General features: G+C 41.0%; 1 protein-coding gene across 2 annotated transcripts in view; it reads right to left on the bottom strand.

Moving 5' to 3' along the window:
- Nucleotides 1–17,187, bottom strand: part of Grid1 (glutamate ionotropic receptor delta type subunit 1) — a 735,616-nt gene that overhangs the window by 260,356 nt on the left and 458,073 nt on the right. For both annotated transcript variants that reach the window (XM_051142026.1, XM_051142032.1), the window contains exon 6: nt 2,317–2,487. In XM_051142026.1, the coding sequence (XP_050997983.1) occupies nt 2,317–2,487 (171 nt within the window). The remainder of the gene's footprint in view (nt 1–2,316; nt 2,488–17,187) is intronic.

Below are 17,187 nucleotides of genomic sequence, written 5' to 3'. Positions count from 1 at the left end.
GGCATGTTCAACCTTTCTGTGGAAACTTCAATTATACTGACCACTTCATGTGATGGTCCTCTTAATAGCCAAGTCCTATTCTAAGTGGTTTCCATAATTTCTAGCATTAACTTTTCATGGCAATTCTCTAGAGTAGCAGATTTCGTGTCTTGAATTGACAATGTAAGAAACAGAGATACAGAATTTTAAAAATATGAGTTGACTAAATAGTAGCTAGAATTACTGGGATTTACATATAGGCAGTCTGGTTCATGTGGTGATGGTGGTGATGTAACTGTCATGAACAGGTCCTCTTGGTTTTGTTCTTTATCTTTCCTACTTCTCTGGTCCCTGTGTCTCAGAAAGAACAGAGACAGGAAGGAGGCGCTGAAGTGTATGGCTCAGAGCCGTGTTTACATACTTGGTACATGCTGCTTTAGTATGCCCTCAGACCCCTAGACTCCCTTTTTCTCTTCCAGAGAGCAGACCTTTTGCACCCAGCAGGTCTGAAGAGCTAGAGACGGCCTGACTCCTTCTAGGTATCAGTCCATAGCAAGAAGAGCCAATGTGACAAGAAGTGCAGGCCTCTCTCCTCTACCCCATCCTGCACTGCCCATGTCTATATAATTGAAAGTGACTCTCCTTTGGGGAAAACTGGAGCAATTTAACTTCATGAGAAATGCAAAATGGATGGAGGCATAGGAAGTAAGGAAGAAGCAAGGGTGGCAGTGACTGGAGAGAGATAAACTACACCAAGGGAGAGGGAGTCTGGGCGATCACCCAGGAAAGGAGAGTCAGAGGCTGAGGCCCAGCAGTAAAAAGTACTGCCCTTTCCCGCACAGAGTGAGGACATGCATACCACCTGGTCCTTTGTCCAACTTTGTACACCTCCCCATGGAGAGAGAGAATGGTGCAGACAGTGTTCTAGTGAGAGAGACTCACTCGATCCTGTCACCTCTTCCATTCCCCAGGGGAAAGAAGACAAAGGAAAATTATACCATAGGCCTTTCTATCCCACAATCCAAAGTTTCTAGTTCATGGCTCTATTGAGGCCATTGCTCCTGTTTCTTAATCAAATCCTTACCACCTCAGGAAATTCTTAGCTAATCTATCTTGCCAATTTAGCGGATGTGCTCTCTGGCACAGTGAGCACCAGGGGAAGGCAGGTGCTCCAGCTATAATCAGTGTCATCTATGTTTCCTTCCCACTGGGAACAAGTCTTTTCTCATGTGTAACATCTAAGAGCTAAGCTTTCTTCTCCTTCTGACAATGTGAGATTAGAGAGTAAATTCAATGCTTTCACGAGTCACATGACGCTACAGCCCACCCAAGATTCCCGTGGCCCCCTCTCCATTATGAAGGTCTTCTGATATGGTGACACCAAAGGTCCTAAGTAAGACCGACATTCATGGGGCAGATACAGCCAGCCCTGATCTGAATTCTGATTTCAACTCCTGACTCCTGACTGGGGAAAGAAAGTGGGACCGATTTCCAATGCTGCGTGGTGAGTGTAGCCTACGTGCAAAGTTACATGGGCAATTTCCACAAGCCTAACAGAAGATACTTTCTTTTGCCATGTGGCCTCTATTAAACACCATCAAGTTTCTGGTGCATCGCATGTTCCAAATAATGACACGAATTCGGGGAAGCCAGTGGGAATTCACCACGCCGTTTCCCTATTGTTCTCAAAGATCCACACTAAAAACAATCCATACACAGGCCGATCTTTACTATGCTAAGGCACATTGCCAGAAGATGAAGGTCACACATATGCCAAGACAGTGACTGGAGTATTAACATAAACATTTTACAGCTCTCATCTAGGAAGGGGTACAGTAAGTGGCCATATCATAAACCAGTTCTCGGGCCTTTCTGCTCAGTGGAGATCCTGCAGCACCCTGGCTGGCCCAAACCTCAGCACTTAGTGGACATACCAAGGCTGTGTCAAGTGTTTTACAAGCATGGTGTCTGTGTGACATCTTACAAAGAAGAGCCCAAAGGAAGCCTCCATCCCAGCCTTGCTACAAAGCACTCAGCATAGATGCCTAAGAGGCAGCAATCTGCTGCACTCCAAGCATGTAACTTTTAAATACCAGAGGTACCCTGTGAGCAAGCAAGCCCTGCCTGCCGAAACCAGGATAATTACCTACCACTAATACTGCTGTGAGACGAGACACTGTACCTGGTTGACTGATTTCCATTTCAGCAAATGACAGCAGTTTAGTCATTAAAATGGGTGGGTAACTATTCAGCTAGAGCCCAGCAGGCCCAGGATATTGCCGGGTCAGGCCAAGGGTGTGTTGAGAGCCCTGCATGGCGGAGACAGGAGGCACTGACCTGTAGCATCTGGAGGTAGCCTTCCTGTGGATCGCAGAGCAGGGAAGAGATGCGGTGGTTATTCCTCATGCATTTCTGGTTGTCCTTTGCAGATGGGAAGATTTGCCGGACCACGGTCATCCTGCCAAGAGCACTGTGGACCAGGTCCAGGATCTCAGGGTCACTGATCTCCTAGAGACACAAGCAGACCCATGCTTATACCCTCATGAATAGGAAAGGTCACAAGGAGGCATCCAGGCCCAAATCCCACACAGCTGAAGAGGTCAAAAGATTAGGCCCAGGCTGCACGTTTCATTAGTTACTTATCTACAAACACCAGCAAACAAAACAAAACAAAACACACACACACACACAAAAAAAAAAAAAAAAAAAAAAAACCACCTTACCATCTCTTAGGTGCAAACAGGATTGTCCAATACTACCTGTGAGGTCTACTCTGTAGTAAGCACCAAGTTATAGTAGGCATGAAGTATAACCCTTCACCATGGGGCACACTGAGAACGCCTGGGGTCAGAAATACATACCATGCTAGATCTTGATACACTAGGTGTTTTGCAGTCATTTATTAATGCCATCCTCAAAGAAAAACCTCTAAGAAGGCTATGAAGGGAATAAAATTATTATATAAGTTCACCCTCAAGCATGGAAATTAAAAAAGGAGCTGCCTGTAGGGAGATCTCTCCGAGGGAGGCCTCTGTAAAATATCAACCTTAAACTAAGCCTAAAAATAAACATAAGTAATGAGTGTGTGTGTGTGTGTGTGTGTGTGTGTGTGTGTGTGTGTGTGTTGGGACAAAGTGTAACTGGAATCTGGTACATTAGAAGATGGACTCTGTTCCATGTAAGACATCAGTGGAAGAGAGGCAGATGGGAAAGTCAGGGTCCATCCATCCCACATCAGACAAACAACAGCAGCCGCATAGAACACATGCATTTTCCCTAGGGGTAGTAAGGAGCTTGAAATTTTTTAGTATAAATATGCTATACTCAGAATGGCTTTTTTGAAAACTTCTGGCTGCTTTATAAGCCAAGGACTAGAGAGGAATAGAGAGGTGGGGCATCGGAGAGGAGAATGCAAGGCTGCGTACATAGCTGAGCCTAAAACTGAACTACAAAGAAATAGAAACAAATATTCACACAGAGTTCCAGCAGTGGTGCAGTCAGACTAAGGAGAACCCAGGCTCACTGCCTCTAAGACATTACTACATCAATGCTAGGCTCCAAGTCAGCGTTTTAACTAACATAGATGGATTTAAAATTAAGCTTCCAATTGTCCTCTTTGCAGATGACCCATTGTAGTTTTGAGACCCTGTGATAGTACAAATGGACACACCAGGCAGTGATTGGGATCTGAAAATCATTTAAATGAGAGCATAATATTTTTAGGGGTAAGATGCTAAATCAAGTGTTTAGGGGTCTGTTTTAGGATGCTGCTGCTGCTGCTGGTGGTGGTGGTGGTAGTGGTGGTGATGGTGTGTGTGTGGGGGGGGAATGAGGGAGAGAGATAGTCAGTTAAATGTGCTTGCTAGATCTGTGATAGTCAGTTAAATGTGCTTGCTAGATCTGTATCCTTAGCATCATTGTCAGTTCCTAAGTATATTAAATTACCCAGATCTCAAAAAAAAAAAAAAAAAAAAAAAGTTAAAATGTTACATGTCCGACTTAGACCCATGTCACTGAAGTTTTTATTCATGATAGATTGCAACAAAGAGATAACCAAATATAAAGAAAGTGGTCAGAAGACACAGGCCCTGACCACAGAGAGATTCAAAGAGCGGGTAGGGTATAAGAAGAGCCTAGACATGTGCATTCAGCTCTCTTCTAGCTGCCCTGGGGACAAAGAATCTTCCAAGAGCACAGGCTAGAGGGTGAGAGAAATCACAATCTTATCCCAAGGGACGGAGGGATATCAAGAGAGTAACACATAGACAGTTCACTTTGCTTAAACTGGAAGCGGAGAGGGCTTGGGGAGTGTTTCCTTCTCTAGAAAATGCATAATAACTTCCAGCCTGGGTGGCTTATGCTCTTAATCTAAGAATTTGGGAGTTGAAAGAGAAGTTCAAAAACAGCCTAGGCTACACAGTCAGTTATGGGCCAGCCTGGCCTAAAGTGAGCTCCTGACTCGAACAAAATAAACATAAATAAATAAATAAATAAACAAACAAACAGAAGTAACCCAAGGAGGGATGTAGGTGTCATGAAATACAAAACTGGAATTATGGATAAGGGTGTTAGAGACAAGACAGCTATAAGAAAAAGGAAGTGTATTGAACTATCCCTGCCCTGGAATGAATCCTACTTGATTATGGTGAATGATATCTTTAATGTGTTCTTGGATTTGGTTTGTGAGTATATTTGCATCAATGTTCATAAAAGGAGTTGGTCTAAAATTATCTTTCTTTATTGGGTCTTTGTGAGGTTTACGTATCAAAGTGACTGTTGCCTCACAGAATGAGTTTGGTAATGTTCCATCCGTTTCTATTTTGTGGAGTAGCTTGAAAAGTATCAGTATTAGCTCTTCTTTGAAGATCTGGTAGAATTCTGCACTGAAACTATCTCGCCCTGGGCTTTTTTTGGTTGGGAGACTTTTAATGACTGCTTCTATTTCTGTAGGAGAAACAGGAGTATTTAATTTGTTTATCTTATCTTGATTCAACTTTGGCAAGTAGAATCAATCAAGAAAACTGCCCATTTCCCTTAGATTTTCAATTTTTATTTAATTAATTTATTCAGATTACAACTCAATTATTATCCCATCACTTGTATCCTCCTGTTCCTCCCTCATTCGCACTTTCACCCAATCCTCTCCCCTAGGTCTAAGACCGAGGAGGACCTCTTCCCCCACGATATGGTCATAGGCTATCAAGTCTCATCTTGGTAGCCTGCTTATTCTTTCTTTGAGTGGCATCAGGCCTCCCCACCAAGGGGAGGTGGTCAAATATGGGGCACCAGAGTTCTTGTCAGAGTCAGTCCCTGCTCACCACATAACTGTGGAGAATGTCTTGTCCATTGGGTAGATCAGAGCAGGGGTTCAATGTTTACTACTTATATTGTCCTTTGTTAGTGCAATAGTTTAAGCAGACTCCCCTGGGCCCCAATCCATCTATCATGATAAACCTTTGAAGTGGGGTCTAATGACTGTTTACATTTCTTCAGTGACTGTTGTTATGTCTCCCTTTTCATTTCTGATTTCGTTGATTTGGATAGCATCTCTCTACCTTTTTTGTTAGTTTGGCTAATGATTTGTCTATTTTACTGATTTTTCTCAAAAAATCAACTTCTGGTTTTGTTGATTCTTTGAATTGTTCTTTTTGTTTCTAATTTATTGATTTCAACCCTGAGTTTGATTATTTCAAGCTGCCTACTCCTCTTGGCTGTTTCTGCTTCTTTTTTATCTAGGTCTTCCATATGTGTCATTAAGTTCTACCCAGAGCAGTAAGACAACAAAAGGAGATCAAGGGGATCCAAATGGGAAAGGAGGAAGTCAAATTATCCCTATTTGCAGATGATAAGACAGTGTACATAAGTGACCCCCAAAATTCCACCAGAGAACTCCTACAGCTGAAAAACACCTTCAGCAAAGTAGCTAGATACAAAATTAACTCAAAAAAGTCAGTAGCCTTCCTGTATACAAATGACAATCTGAGAAAGAAATTAGGGAAACTACACCCCTCACGATAGCCACAAGCAATATAAACTATCTAGGAGTAACTCTAACCAAGGAAGTGAAAGACTTGTTTGAAAAAACTTCAAATATCTGAAGGAGATTGAAGATGACATCAGAAGATGGAAAGATCCCCCTTGTTCGTGGATCAGGACAACTAACATACTAAAAATGGCCATCTTACCAAAAGCAATTTATAGATTCAATACAATCCCTATAAAAATACTTACACAGTTTTTAAAGACATTGAAAGATCATTTCTTAACTTCATATGGAAACACAAAAAACTCAGAATAGCTAAAACAATCCTGTATAATAAAGGATTCTCTGAAGGAATATCCATACCTGATCTTAAGCTGTGCTATGGAGCAACAGTAATTGAAACAGCATGGTACTGGTGTAGCAATAGGCTGGTGGATCAATGGAATCAGATTGAAGGCCCAAAAATAAATCTACACACATATGGACACTTGATTTTTGGCAAAGAAGCAAAATCTATTCAATGGAAAAAGGATAGCATCTTCAACAAATGGTGCTGGTCTAACTGGAGGTCTACATGTAGAAAGATGCAATTATATGCATATTCATCACCATGCACAAAACTGAACTCCAAGTGGATTAAAGACCTCAACATAAAACCATAGACACTAAGTCTGTTAGAAGAAAGAGTGGAGAAGAGCCTGGAACTCATTGGCACAGGAGACAACTTCCTGAACAGAACACCAACGGCCCATGCTCTAAGGTCAACAATTAATAAATGGGACCTCATGAGGCTGAGAAGCTTCTGTAATGCTGAAGACACTGTCAACACAACAAAGTGACAGCCTACAGACTGGGAAAAGATCTTTACCAACCCTGCATCTGACAAAGGACTAATATCCAAAATATATAAATAGCTCAAGAAATTAAACACCACCAAACCAAATAACCCAATTAAAAAACAGGGCTCAGAACTAAATAGAGAATTCTCAACAAAGGAATATCGAATGGCTGAGAAACACTTAAATGCTCAGTGCCCTTAGTCATCAGAAAAATGCAAACCAAAATGACTCAGAGATTCCATCTTAAACCCATCAGAATGGCTAAGATAAAAAATTCAAGCACATGCTGGTGAGGATGTGGAGAAAGGGGTACACTCCTTCATTGCTGGTGGGAACGCAAACTTGTACAACCACTTTGGAAATCATTCTCAAGCTTTCTCAGAAAAGTGGGAATGCAGTTACCTCAAGACCCAGCTATTCCACTCCTTGGACTATACCCAAAAGATGCTCCACCACACAGCAAGGACATGTGCTCAACCATGTTCATAGCAGATTCGTAATAGCCAGAATCTGGAAACAACCTAGATACTCCTCAGTCGAAGAATGGATAAAGAAACAGTGGTACATTTACACTATGGAATACTACTCTGCTATTAAAAACAAGGAAATCCTGAAATTTGCAGGCAAATGGATAGAACTAGAAATGATCATCCGGAGTGGGTTAACCCAGACCCAGAAAGATACACATGGTTTATACTCACTTATAATTAGACGCTAGCCCAACAGGGATGTCCCCTGAAAGTCTTCACTTAGAAGAAGATTGGGATAGATACTGGGACCTCCTATTGGGACTCCAGGTGAGAGAGGTTAGGGAGAATGGGGAAATAGAAGGATCCAGAGGGTCCTAGAAACCAACGAGAAAACCATCAAGGCTGGCGGATCTGGAACCAGAGGGGTCTGCTCAAACTACTATACCAACCAAGGACAATGCATGCAGTAAACCTAGAACCACTATCCAAATCTATCCAATGGACAACACATTCTCCATAGTTGTGTGGAGAGCAGGGACTGACTCTGACATGAACTCTGGTGCCTCCTATTTGACCACTTCCCCTTGGTGGGGAGGCCTGGTGGCACTCAGAGGAAGGGTAAGCAGGCTACCAGGATGAGACCTGATAGGCTGTGATCATATGGTAGGGGAGAAGGTCCCCTTCTGTCACAGACCTAGGAGAGGGGAATAGGGTGAAAGGGGGGGATGGGAAGATACAAGTGAGGGGATGATAATAATTGAGATGTAATGTGAATAAATTACTTACATTTTTTAAGAGAAAAAGAAAAAAAGAAGTACCTCATGCCGTTTGTTTTTCCCACATATTCTTGATGCAAAATGCCACTGTAGAGGCATTTCTTAGAAATCCTTCTCTTAAGCCTCTCCTGCTCCTTCAACTGCCAGTAGGACAAACCAGAAACAAATGGTTCTCACCACCGTACTCTACGCACATTCTGGAAATTTGTTAGGGATTTGACTTACAAGGTGTCCCCATACTTTCATGGCAACCTGCTCCTCAGCTCTGGTGAGTAGTTAAGGGACACTGTGGCACAGACAACTGTGAGGACTCCACACTTGCCCCAGTCTGCCCTGATTTGCTAACTGTTCCTCTACTCCTCTGCCTGCCCAGGATTCCTCGAAGACTTGGCACAGGTCTATGGCAACCTATTAGCTTCTATATGCCTTCCGCACAATGGGGATCTGCTGAAACCTTGTATACCTTCCTGTATCCCCTGGCCCAGTTCTGATCTTCTTGCATGGGTTGCAGCATAGACCTGGCTGCTAGTGAACTCCTACCTCACTCCCTGTGCTTATAGACTAGCACTCTTGCTGAATCTAGAGCTATCTGCTATCACCATCTGGGAGTCCGCTTAAGCCAATCTGCTCAGTTACTTGCATACAACCTATTCTTGTCCTAATTCTCCATCCAGATGAGCAGTCTGTCTCTCAGCTCCTGCTCTGCTAGCACTGCTGGTGTGCTCACTCCCTGCTCACTGTGAGTGGGATGTAGGCCTCTATACCAATGCAAGAGGCCCAAAAGTCTAGACTTTCTGTACAGAAAAAAAATTGCAAGCAACCAATTTAAACAAGCAGCTTGGAGAGCAAACCTCCCCTTGTCCCAGTTAAGCACTCATTCAAACAGTGCTGCTGATAAACGGAAGCGGCAGGGCAATGTGTGTGCACCACCATGGAATGTCAGGAAACTAGCAGAGGAAAAAGGGGGAAAAAAGCAGTGTACAATATAATGCTCAGTGGAGTACCCAGGATCAAAAAAGGATTTAATTTTTATTGTAAGTTATAAGCTTCACTTTGACATATGCATAAGCATTTTGTACATTAAATATGAATAATGACATAAATTCACTGAATCGTCCATCAAACTAAGAAGTAAAACGATGCCTGCATCTCAGTTGGATGGTTTCCCATGCTTACCCATCCCTTCTTGCCACAAACAGCCGTTGTCAGGCTATGGCCTTGATAGCATGTAGCTTAGTCTTGTACATAACGGTGTATAAGCTGAGCAATATGGATCCTTCTGTAATCCAGTTTTAACATTGCATACTCTGTTGTGCAGCAGACACATCTGGGAGTTTGATAAAATTAAAAGTATTCAGACAGAAAACTCTCTTGGTTCTCCAGGAGCACTCCAAATAATACCCCAGCATACCAGTGCTTAAAACCACTTGCTCCGTATATTGAGCCACCCCTGCATGCCAGTCATGTAGGTTTTTGGTTGCTCTCTTGGGCTATAGATGGTTACTTTCAATGGGAGTTGGTTATAAATTATTATTGGTCTTATTTAGAGAGAAAACAAGGTTGGACTTAGGGCTGTCTCTCTTTCTTTTCCTTTATCTTCCATTCTTAGTTTTGGAGATAAGGGTTGAAAAGAAAGAATGGGGAATATAGAAATATATAGGGAATATAGAACAAAAAGTTGATTAGTGAATCTACTCCTCAACTTAATGCCTTAATTGTCACTCACAGGGTTACTTTTAATTCACTAGTATAGAATTTTGTATATAGGTGCAAAGTAAGTTTCATTTTAGATACAGTGGTATAAAATTCAAATGTAAGATTATCCTTCACACACACACACACACACACACACACTATATATATATATATATATATATATATATATATATATATCCACTCTAATATGAGGTATTGTACCCATATAACTCAATTATAATACAAGGTTTACTTCCAATACTTTGAAAATGCAATTGTAGGCTACTTAGCATAAATAAGTTATACAAGTTAATTGTTAGTTGATCAAATCATGGTCATATCAATTACTAGTCTATTTTTGTCACAAGAATATGCAATCCTAGGTTTAACAGATAGATATGAATCTATAGAAAGATAAGGTAAAATAGATAAGGTCTTCAAAACCTCAGAGACCTACAGAATATGGAATTTAAAGATGTTTTCATTATTTTAAAAATTCACTGACAATGAGACAGGTTAACTCCTGGCAACACCTAGCCTACCTAAAAGAGGATGATGAGCATCAAAGAACTTCCTTATGAAGATAACTTCAAATGTGGCAAACAAGCCACTGGGGGAAATATCTTCATTTCTACCACGGACAGAATTCTGCCTAAAAATGGGCAAGCTTTTTAGGCCAAACTCTGCCAAGACAAGGTAAGCAAGTCCTCAATAGTTCCTGCCTCACAATTATGTCTGTCAGATATACTGGGCCAGAAGGGTGAAGATGATGCTCCAATGTTATAGAGAGTTTTGAGTGACTATTCAGGCAGCAAACTGTCTCTGTCATTTTTCATTTGAAAAACTACTAACCTGCACTTCCTGTTTACTCAAGTAATCAATTTTATTCCTTCTCAAGTCTCTGATGGGGTTGAAGACCAGAAAGTTTATTCTTATAATTAAGCATGGTTGTTTAGGGGCTAAGATATTTTTAGGTCTAGATAGATGTTTTAAGTTGATAATGATGAGATATAATAGATATTGATTTACATTTAGAATTTTAGATGCACCAAGATAGGAAAATGTTTTCTTCAAGGCTGCCTAATACAAATAGCCAAAACACTAAGAGAATAACATTTATAAAATTCCTGATTGTGTCATGGTTCTTCTTGCTGCAGGTAGTTTATTGTATGTATGTGTAATAATATAAGTGTATATGAAAAAAATAAATATTTAATTAAAAAAAAACAACACTTGCTCATAGGGTGGAGAGATAGCTTAGTGGTTAAGAGCTAGAACCCATGTGGGGACTTATAAGCATCTGTCACTCCAGTTCCAGTTATTCCAGTGCCTTCATCTAGCCCTGAGGGCACTGCATGCACGTGGTACACATATGTGCATGTAAGCAAACACACCCATAAAGTAAAAAATAATTATTTTAAAATGAAACCCCTTGTTACACATTAGCGGCTGGTGATGGATGTAGAGGTGCATGACAACACTACATGACAAAGTTGTCATTTACTCACTCATTGCTGAGGACCTTTGGCATGCTTCACTTGCTGGGGTCTATGAACAATTTCCTGTGTGTCTTCATGTACTCGTGTAAGAATTTCTCTTGTGTATATTACACACCTAGGGTTGTGATATCCTGATAAGAGAATAGGAGCGTGCTCAAATGTATTAGAGAGGACCAGATTTCTAATGGAGTTGTGCCAATTTATAAGCAGTGTGGTAAAGGGAATTTTATTACCGCACACTTACCTACCCATCAGATATTACACGATTCTTAAGATGTGCCAGCCTCGTGAGCATGGGTTGGAATATTGCTGGTGTTTGTTTTCACTACCTTAATTCTCAATAGGATTGAGTGTCTCCCATGCATTTCTGGATCATTTATGTCTCCGCCCTTGTGTTTGTGGTTTGTTAAACTTCCATCGGGTGAATCTCTTGCACAATGATTTATGGTTCTGTTATTTTTAAATGTATTCTAAAAGAAGCTCTTGTCACACGCTACAAATATCTTCTCCAAGTTGTGGGATGTTTGCCCAAATCTGGCTTTAAACTTTTCTAAGCTTGGGTACAGAGAGGCTTGCTTTGTGGTCACTGTGTGTAACTGCTTCGCGTGACTTTGCTGCACAGTTGCTGCTGTCAAGTACTCATTTTCAGGTCCGTGAGATCAGGACTTTGTTTATTCTTGAATCTGCCTGTGTCTTCTTGACATATCTTAAACACTTGCTATCAGTTACACACAAGTTTAGAAGTCTATCTCCTTGCTGAACTGATATTTAAATATCAATATTTAAATACCCTCTTTATTCCTAATAATGCATCTTGCCTCATAGTTTACTGAGTTTGCTGTTATTACACCTATATCATTTGCATTATGGTTATTACCCACATTTTTCATTTCTTTGTTCTCCTTTGCTTTTTATCTGCCTCATGTTTTAGTTGGAATACATATAAACAAAATACACTAGAAATGTTTATACCCACACCTGAGCTGTAAGTATAAATTCTAATCATTTATACTGATTATGATTATACATATATATAGATGTTATTTCTATCATACTATTTACAGTACATATTTTGTTGTTTATTATCATTTTTCCAACCTTGGAATGATTTTTCTTTTTACTATTTCCATTTGTTTATGTTTTGGAAAATCAAATTTTCTATGTTCACCTTTATTAGTTTTCTTACCTATTAGAATAAGTATATGTAGATAGGAAGTTGTTCAGTATTTTCCTTTCTTCTTTGGTGCTTATCCTCAATTACTAGAAGCCCAACTAACATATCAACAATATCCAGCATTTAATTCTGATTTCTTTGTGCTCTTCCAGTGTACATTATCTCTATTGCTTTACAAAACTACTTCTAGTAGGAAAGGAAATGGGGAGCTGAGCAGGGGTAGGGAGAGCAGGGGAGAGGGACCAGGAGAGAGCACAGAAATCTGAGGTGGGGGCCATCTCTGGAACTTGCCAGAGACCTGGGATAGGGGAGGCCCCAGGCAGACTGTGAGGGATCACACTAACTGAGACTCCTAGATTGGATATAGAGCCTGAAGTGGCCACTTCCTGTAGCCAGGCAGGACTTCCAGTGGAGGGATATGGATACCAAAACACACACACACACACTATTTCAACCCAAAATTTGTCCTGCCTACAGGATGTGCCGGGACTAAGATGGAGCAAAGATTGAGGGAACGGCCAAACCAAAGACTGGCCCCTACTTGAGACCACGTGAGAGAACCAATCCCTGACACTATTAATGTTACTCTGCTATGCTTTCAGACAGGAGCCTAGCATAACTCCTTTGAGAGGCTTCACTCAGCAGCTGATGACAACAGATGCAGAGGCACACAGCCAAACATTAGACAGAGCTTGGGGAGTCCTATGGAAGAGTTGAGGAAACAACTGAGGGAGACAGAGAGGTCAAACATTCCACAAGAAGACCTAGAGAGTCAACTAATCTGGGTCCATGATGGGGGGGGGGGGCTCACAGAAACTGAACCACCAACCAAAGAGCACGCACGGACTGGTCCTAGGCCCCTGCACTTACGTAACAGATACACAGCTTAGTCTTCATGAGGATCCCGCAACAACTGGAGCAGGGGCCCTCTCTGATTCTGAGGCCTCCCTTTGGATACCACTGCCATAGCTGGGCTGCTTTGTTTGGCCTCAGTGGAAGAGAATGCACCTAGTCCTACAGAGACTTAGTGTGCCAGGATGGATTGGTACCCTCTGGGGACCTCCCCCTTCTCTGAGAAGAAAATGGGGGGAAGGGTGTGTGAGGGGAAGGACTGGAAGAAAGGGGCCTGCAATCAGGATATAAACTGAATAAATATTGTTTAAAAGCACCATAGTTTGTGAAAAAACAAAAACAAAAACAAAACACTACTTCTATAGTGTCTTTTATACCTTATCCATGTGTATTAGTTGCACATTCTTTGACTCCAGGCCTTATAGCTGACATCTTTCTCCTTTGTCCAAAGTACATCGCTGCAAATGCCCTTGCATGGAAGGTGTTGATAAGTCCAACTAACAGTTTCAACAGTGTTCAAAAGCCTAAAGCCCAAAGTCCTTTCTGAGACCTAAAACAAACCCTAAAGTCAAAACACAAGTTATATAGTCCCAATGTACAATGACAGATAGTGAATGTTCCCATTCAAAATGAGAGCATAACAGAGAAAGGTCAGGTCAAGGGAAGACCAAATTCAACAAGGAAACAACACTTCCTTCTGGTACACATCAAATGTCTGGATTCTTTATGGTATCATATGGCATCTTGTGGTTCTTTGCCATAATGTAACATGAATAGCCTCAAGTTCAGTGCCTGAGAGAGTCTTCTCATTCCCCTAAAGTCTCATGAGCTGGGTGTCCACTGTCTGCATTTCTGTCTACATTCTGAGCATCCATCCATCTAGTAGAATAACCTATGAAGCTCCACTTACAGTATTCCTGTCTAGAGTACAGCTCCAAACTCTTCAAAAATCCCTCCTTAAAACCATTTCTAAAATGTCTACTAAGCATAAAGTCAGATAGTGATAGCAGTCATCCCACTTCTCCTGGTCAGGAAGCTGATGGAGAAGAATATGATCCTCTCCACCCGTGTCTTACTTTTTATCCGGTCTAGATGTCCAGGCCATGGGAGTACTGCCCACATTCTGCATAGGTCTTTCTTCAGTTGAACCTCACTATAAATGCCCTCACATACATACTGAGAAGTGTGACCCCCCCAAGGAGAGTCTATCTCCAAACAAGCTGGTCATTAATATTAATCATCAGTTTCTCTTCTGTACAGTCAAGTTTCCTATGACTACCTCCCATGAAGATGCAAGCAAGGTGAGGCCTTTCAAGCCCATCTGAATAATCCAAGATTGGGGAATCTCAGATCATTACTTCAAGATGAGTAATTTCATGGCATTTGTAAGTCTTATTAATAAGCATTCACAGATTTAAGGGCTAAGCCTTGAATGTCTCTGGAGGCCATTATTAAACTGTGATAAACATTATATTGGCAAATTGCCATGAACTGTTTAAACTTCTTGACAGTAGACTCTGGAAGCAAAGAGGACTATCTTGTCCCAGACTCCATGTTTAATCAAGTGCCCCAAATTCTCTGTCCTAAGGCAGATTGGCTCCCTAACTCTGTGACAGAAAGAAAGAAAAACAACAAACAGCTAAGAGGGCTAAAAACATTGCACTATTGAGAACAGCTAGAAAATAAACCATTCCCAGCAGGAGTTACTGTTGTTTATCCCATGGCATAAAGACGCCTGTGGTAGGAACAAAATGCTAGTTCCTCCGTGGAGAGAATGTTCTGCGTTGCCTAGAAATCTCTCAGCCAGGACTTCAGCACACACAGCTTTCCTCAGGTTTCCCTGGGCACTCCCACTGGATGTAATGGTGTTCTTTTGCTTATCAGACCATGCCAATTGTTTCTGCTGTATGTTATGAGCACCTGTCTCTATGGCAGTTTGCTCTCTATCCACTATTTCTAACTATCTGATACTTATTGCTCGGTTTTTAATTTTTCTTATTTGTCGTATACTTTAAAAATCACTCATTTGAAACCAAAAGTATGGCTACTGTTACCAAACTTGGGGTCCCAGTCTGTGCTCCAAGAGTAGGTTTGGACACCCATCCTTCGTGAGCTAACCAGAACAACCAAATTAATAGCAAAGTGGGGGAGGGTGATCTATTCAAAATGGCCACATTGGATAGAGGGATGAAGAAGAGCAGTGATCACCTCTAGTCTACCTTCAGGGTCCTAAAGTGAGGTTAAAGTTTAAATAAAGGGCTAGGAATATGCACATCTAAGCAGTGTTGGTGAAGGTGTGACCAAACCTGCTGTAGATCTATTCTGCCATCGGCTATAATGTTCTTTCCCGAAGGAAGAGCTTTCACTCAGACTGGCTCAAGATTTTCTTCTTTCAGCATAAGATTTCCAGGGAAATAACAGTTTCCCTTTTAATAGTCTAATAGCTAAAGTGACTCTTTAGAATATATTTATTCCGCCAGGCCAGAACATTGCTGCAGACCATTCTCCATATGAGATATCAGTTTATCATGTACAGATACCAAAGTCATTTGCAAATGGAATTTTCTCTCTAAATAGAGTCTAGGTTTTCTATATTTTAATGTCCTACACTGTCACTCTATGATGTGCTTTAGTGCTGGCTTTTTATTTTTACTCTGTTCTTGATCATGGATCTTGGTAGCTTTCTTTCAACAATCTGAAAGAGTAATAAGCCATAACATCATGTACTAGTTAATATTCTAATGCTCATTCTTTTCTCAAAACTATACTAAATATTGTTATTCTATCTTCTGTGTGTCTCGATCCCTATTTCATTTGTGTCACTGCCCTTTCTGTGAGCTAAATTTCAAATAATATGTTTGCAAATTGCACTGAACTAATTCTTTCTCTACCTATGTTCAACTTGACACTTAGCATCGCCAAAGTTTGCAACTTCTAACTATTACATTTGGTAATACATTATTGTATTTGGCATTATATTTGGTAACTACTTCATTCATTTCTTAATGTGGCTTCCTTCCCTTTCAGTCTTTAATTCTTTGATATCTATTTTTGGAACATACCTAGACTCCTTTACCCCTTTCTCATTATTATTCATCCTCCCCATCTCCCCCTCCCCCCTCTACACACTTAAAGACACTAGCTGAACACCAAGTAAGAAGACAGCATTGGTGCCTTAACGTCTCTGTTCATATGATGTGAGCAGCTGTGTCAAGTTCCTGCCTTTGTGACTTCCCCACAGTGATAGACTGTGACCCAGAATCATAAGCTGAATAAATCCCTTCCTCCCCCAAGTTGCTTTCTCTTGGGGTATTTTATCACAGCAGCAGGAAATGTTGAGCTCTTTGACAATGACCAGCATTCACACTTCTTCAGAGTGCTTATGCTTGGTTCTACTACATCGAAGAGGGACACCAACTACAACCACATAAATTGAACTTTCCTCAGAGCTTTGCTGGACAGCACAGGTGTTAGGAAATGGGGTCAATGCTTACATGGCAGTTATTGGGTTTTATCCCTTGCTCCAGGTCTAAAGCCATAATTAGGAAGGTTGCTTCCCACTTTCTTCTTGATGCTTTCATTTCTTGCCAACGCAACAGAGAATGTGTTTCTGGTTGTATGTGGAAATCTCTCATTAGATACCACAGGTGACTGGCCTTTCCGCTTGATCTCAAATCTCATATTCCCCAGATAACCATGGGGATGAAAGCTCAAGGACTCCACAATTTGATCAATTAATTAAAAGAAAAACTTATCTGGTTCCATTTTCAGCTTATGTTTGGCTTCATGGTTATTACTCTTCATAGCTTTTGGTTTAAAAATATTTTAAATATGTTATATTCCACTATTTGGGGGGGTCTTTCTCCTTTTGGGAATGTTATTCAGGCTAATCTTTTATAAAAACATATTACTAAACCCTT

The sequence above is a fragment of the Acomys russatus genome, chromosome 3 (genome assembly GCF_903995435.1).
Source record: "Acomys russatus chromosome 3, mAcoRus1.1, whole genome shotgun sequence".
In the NCBI taxonomy this organism is placed as follows: Eukaryota; Metazoa; Chordata; class Mammalia; order Rodentia; family Muridae; genus Acomys; species Acomys russatus.
The sequence above is the reverse complement of the archived record's forward strand: the minus strand, read 5'-3'. Positions and strand labels throughout refer to the sequence as shown.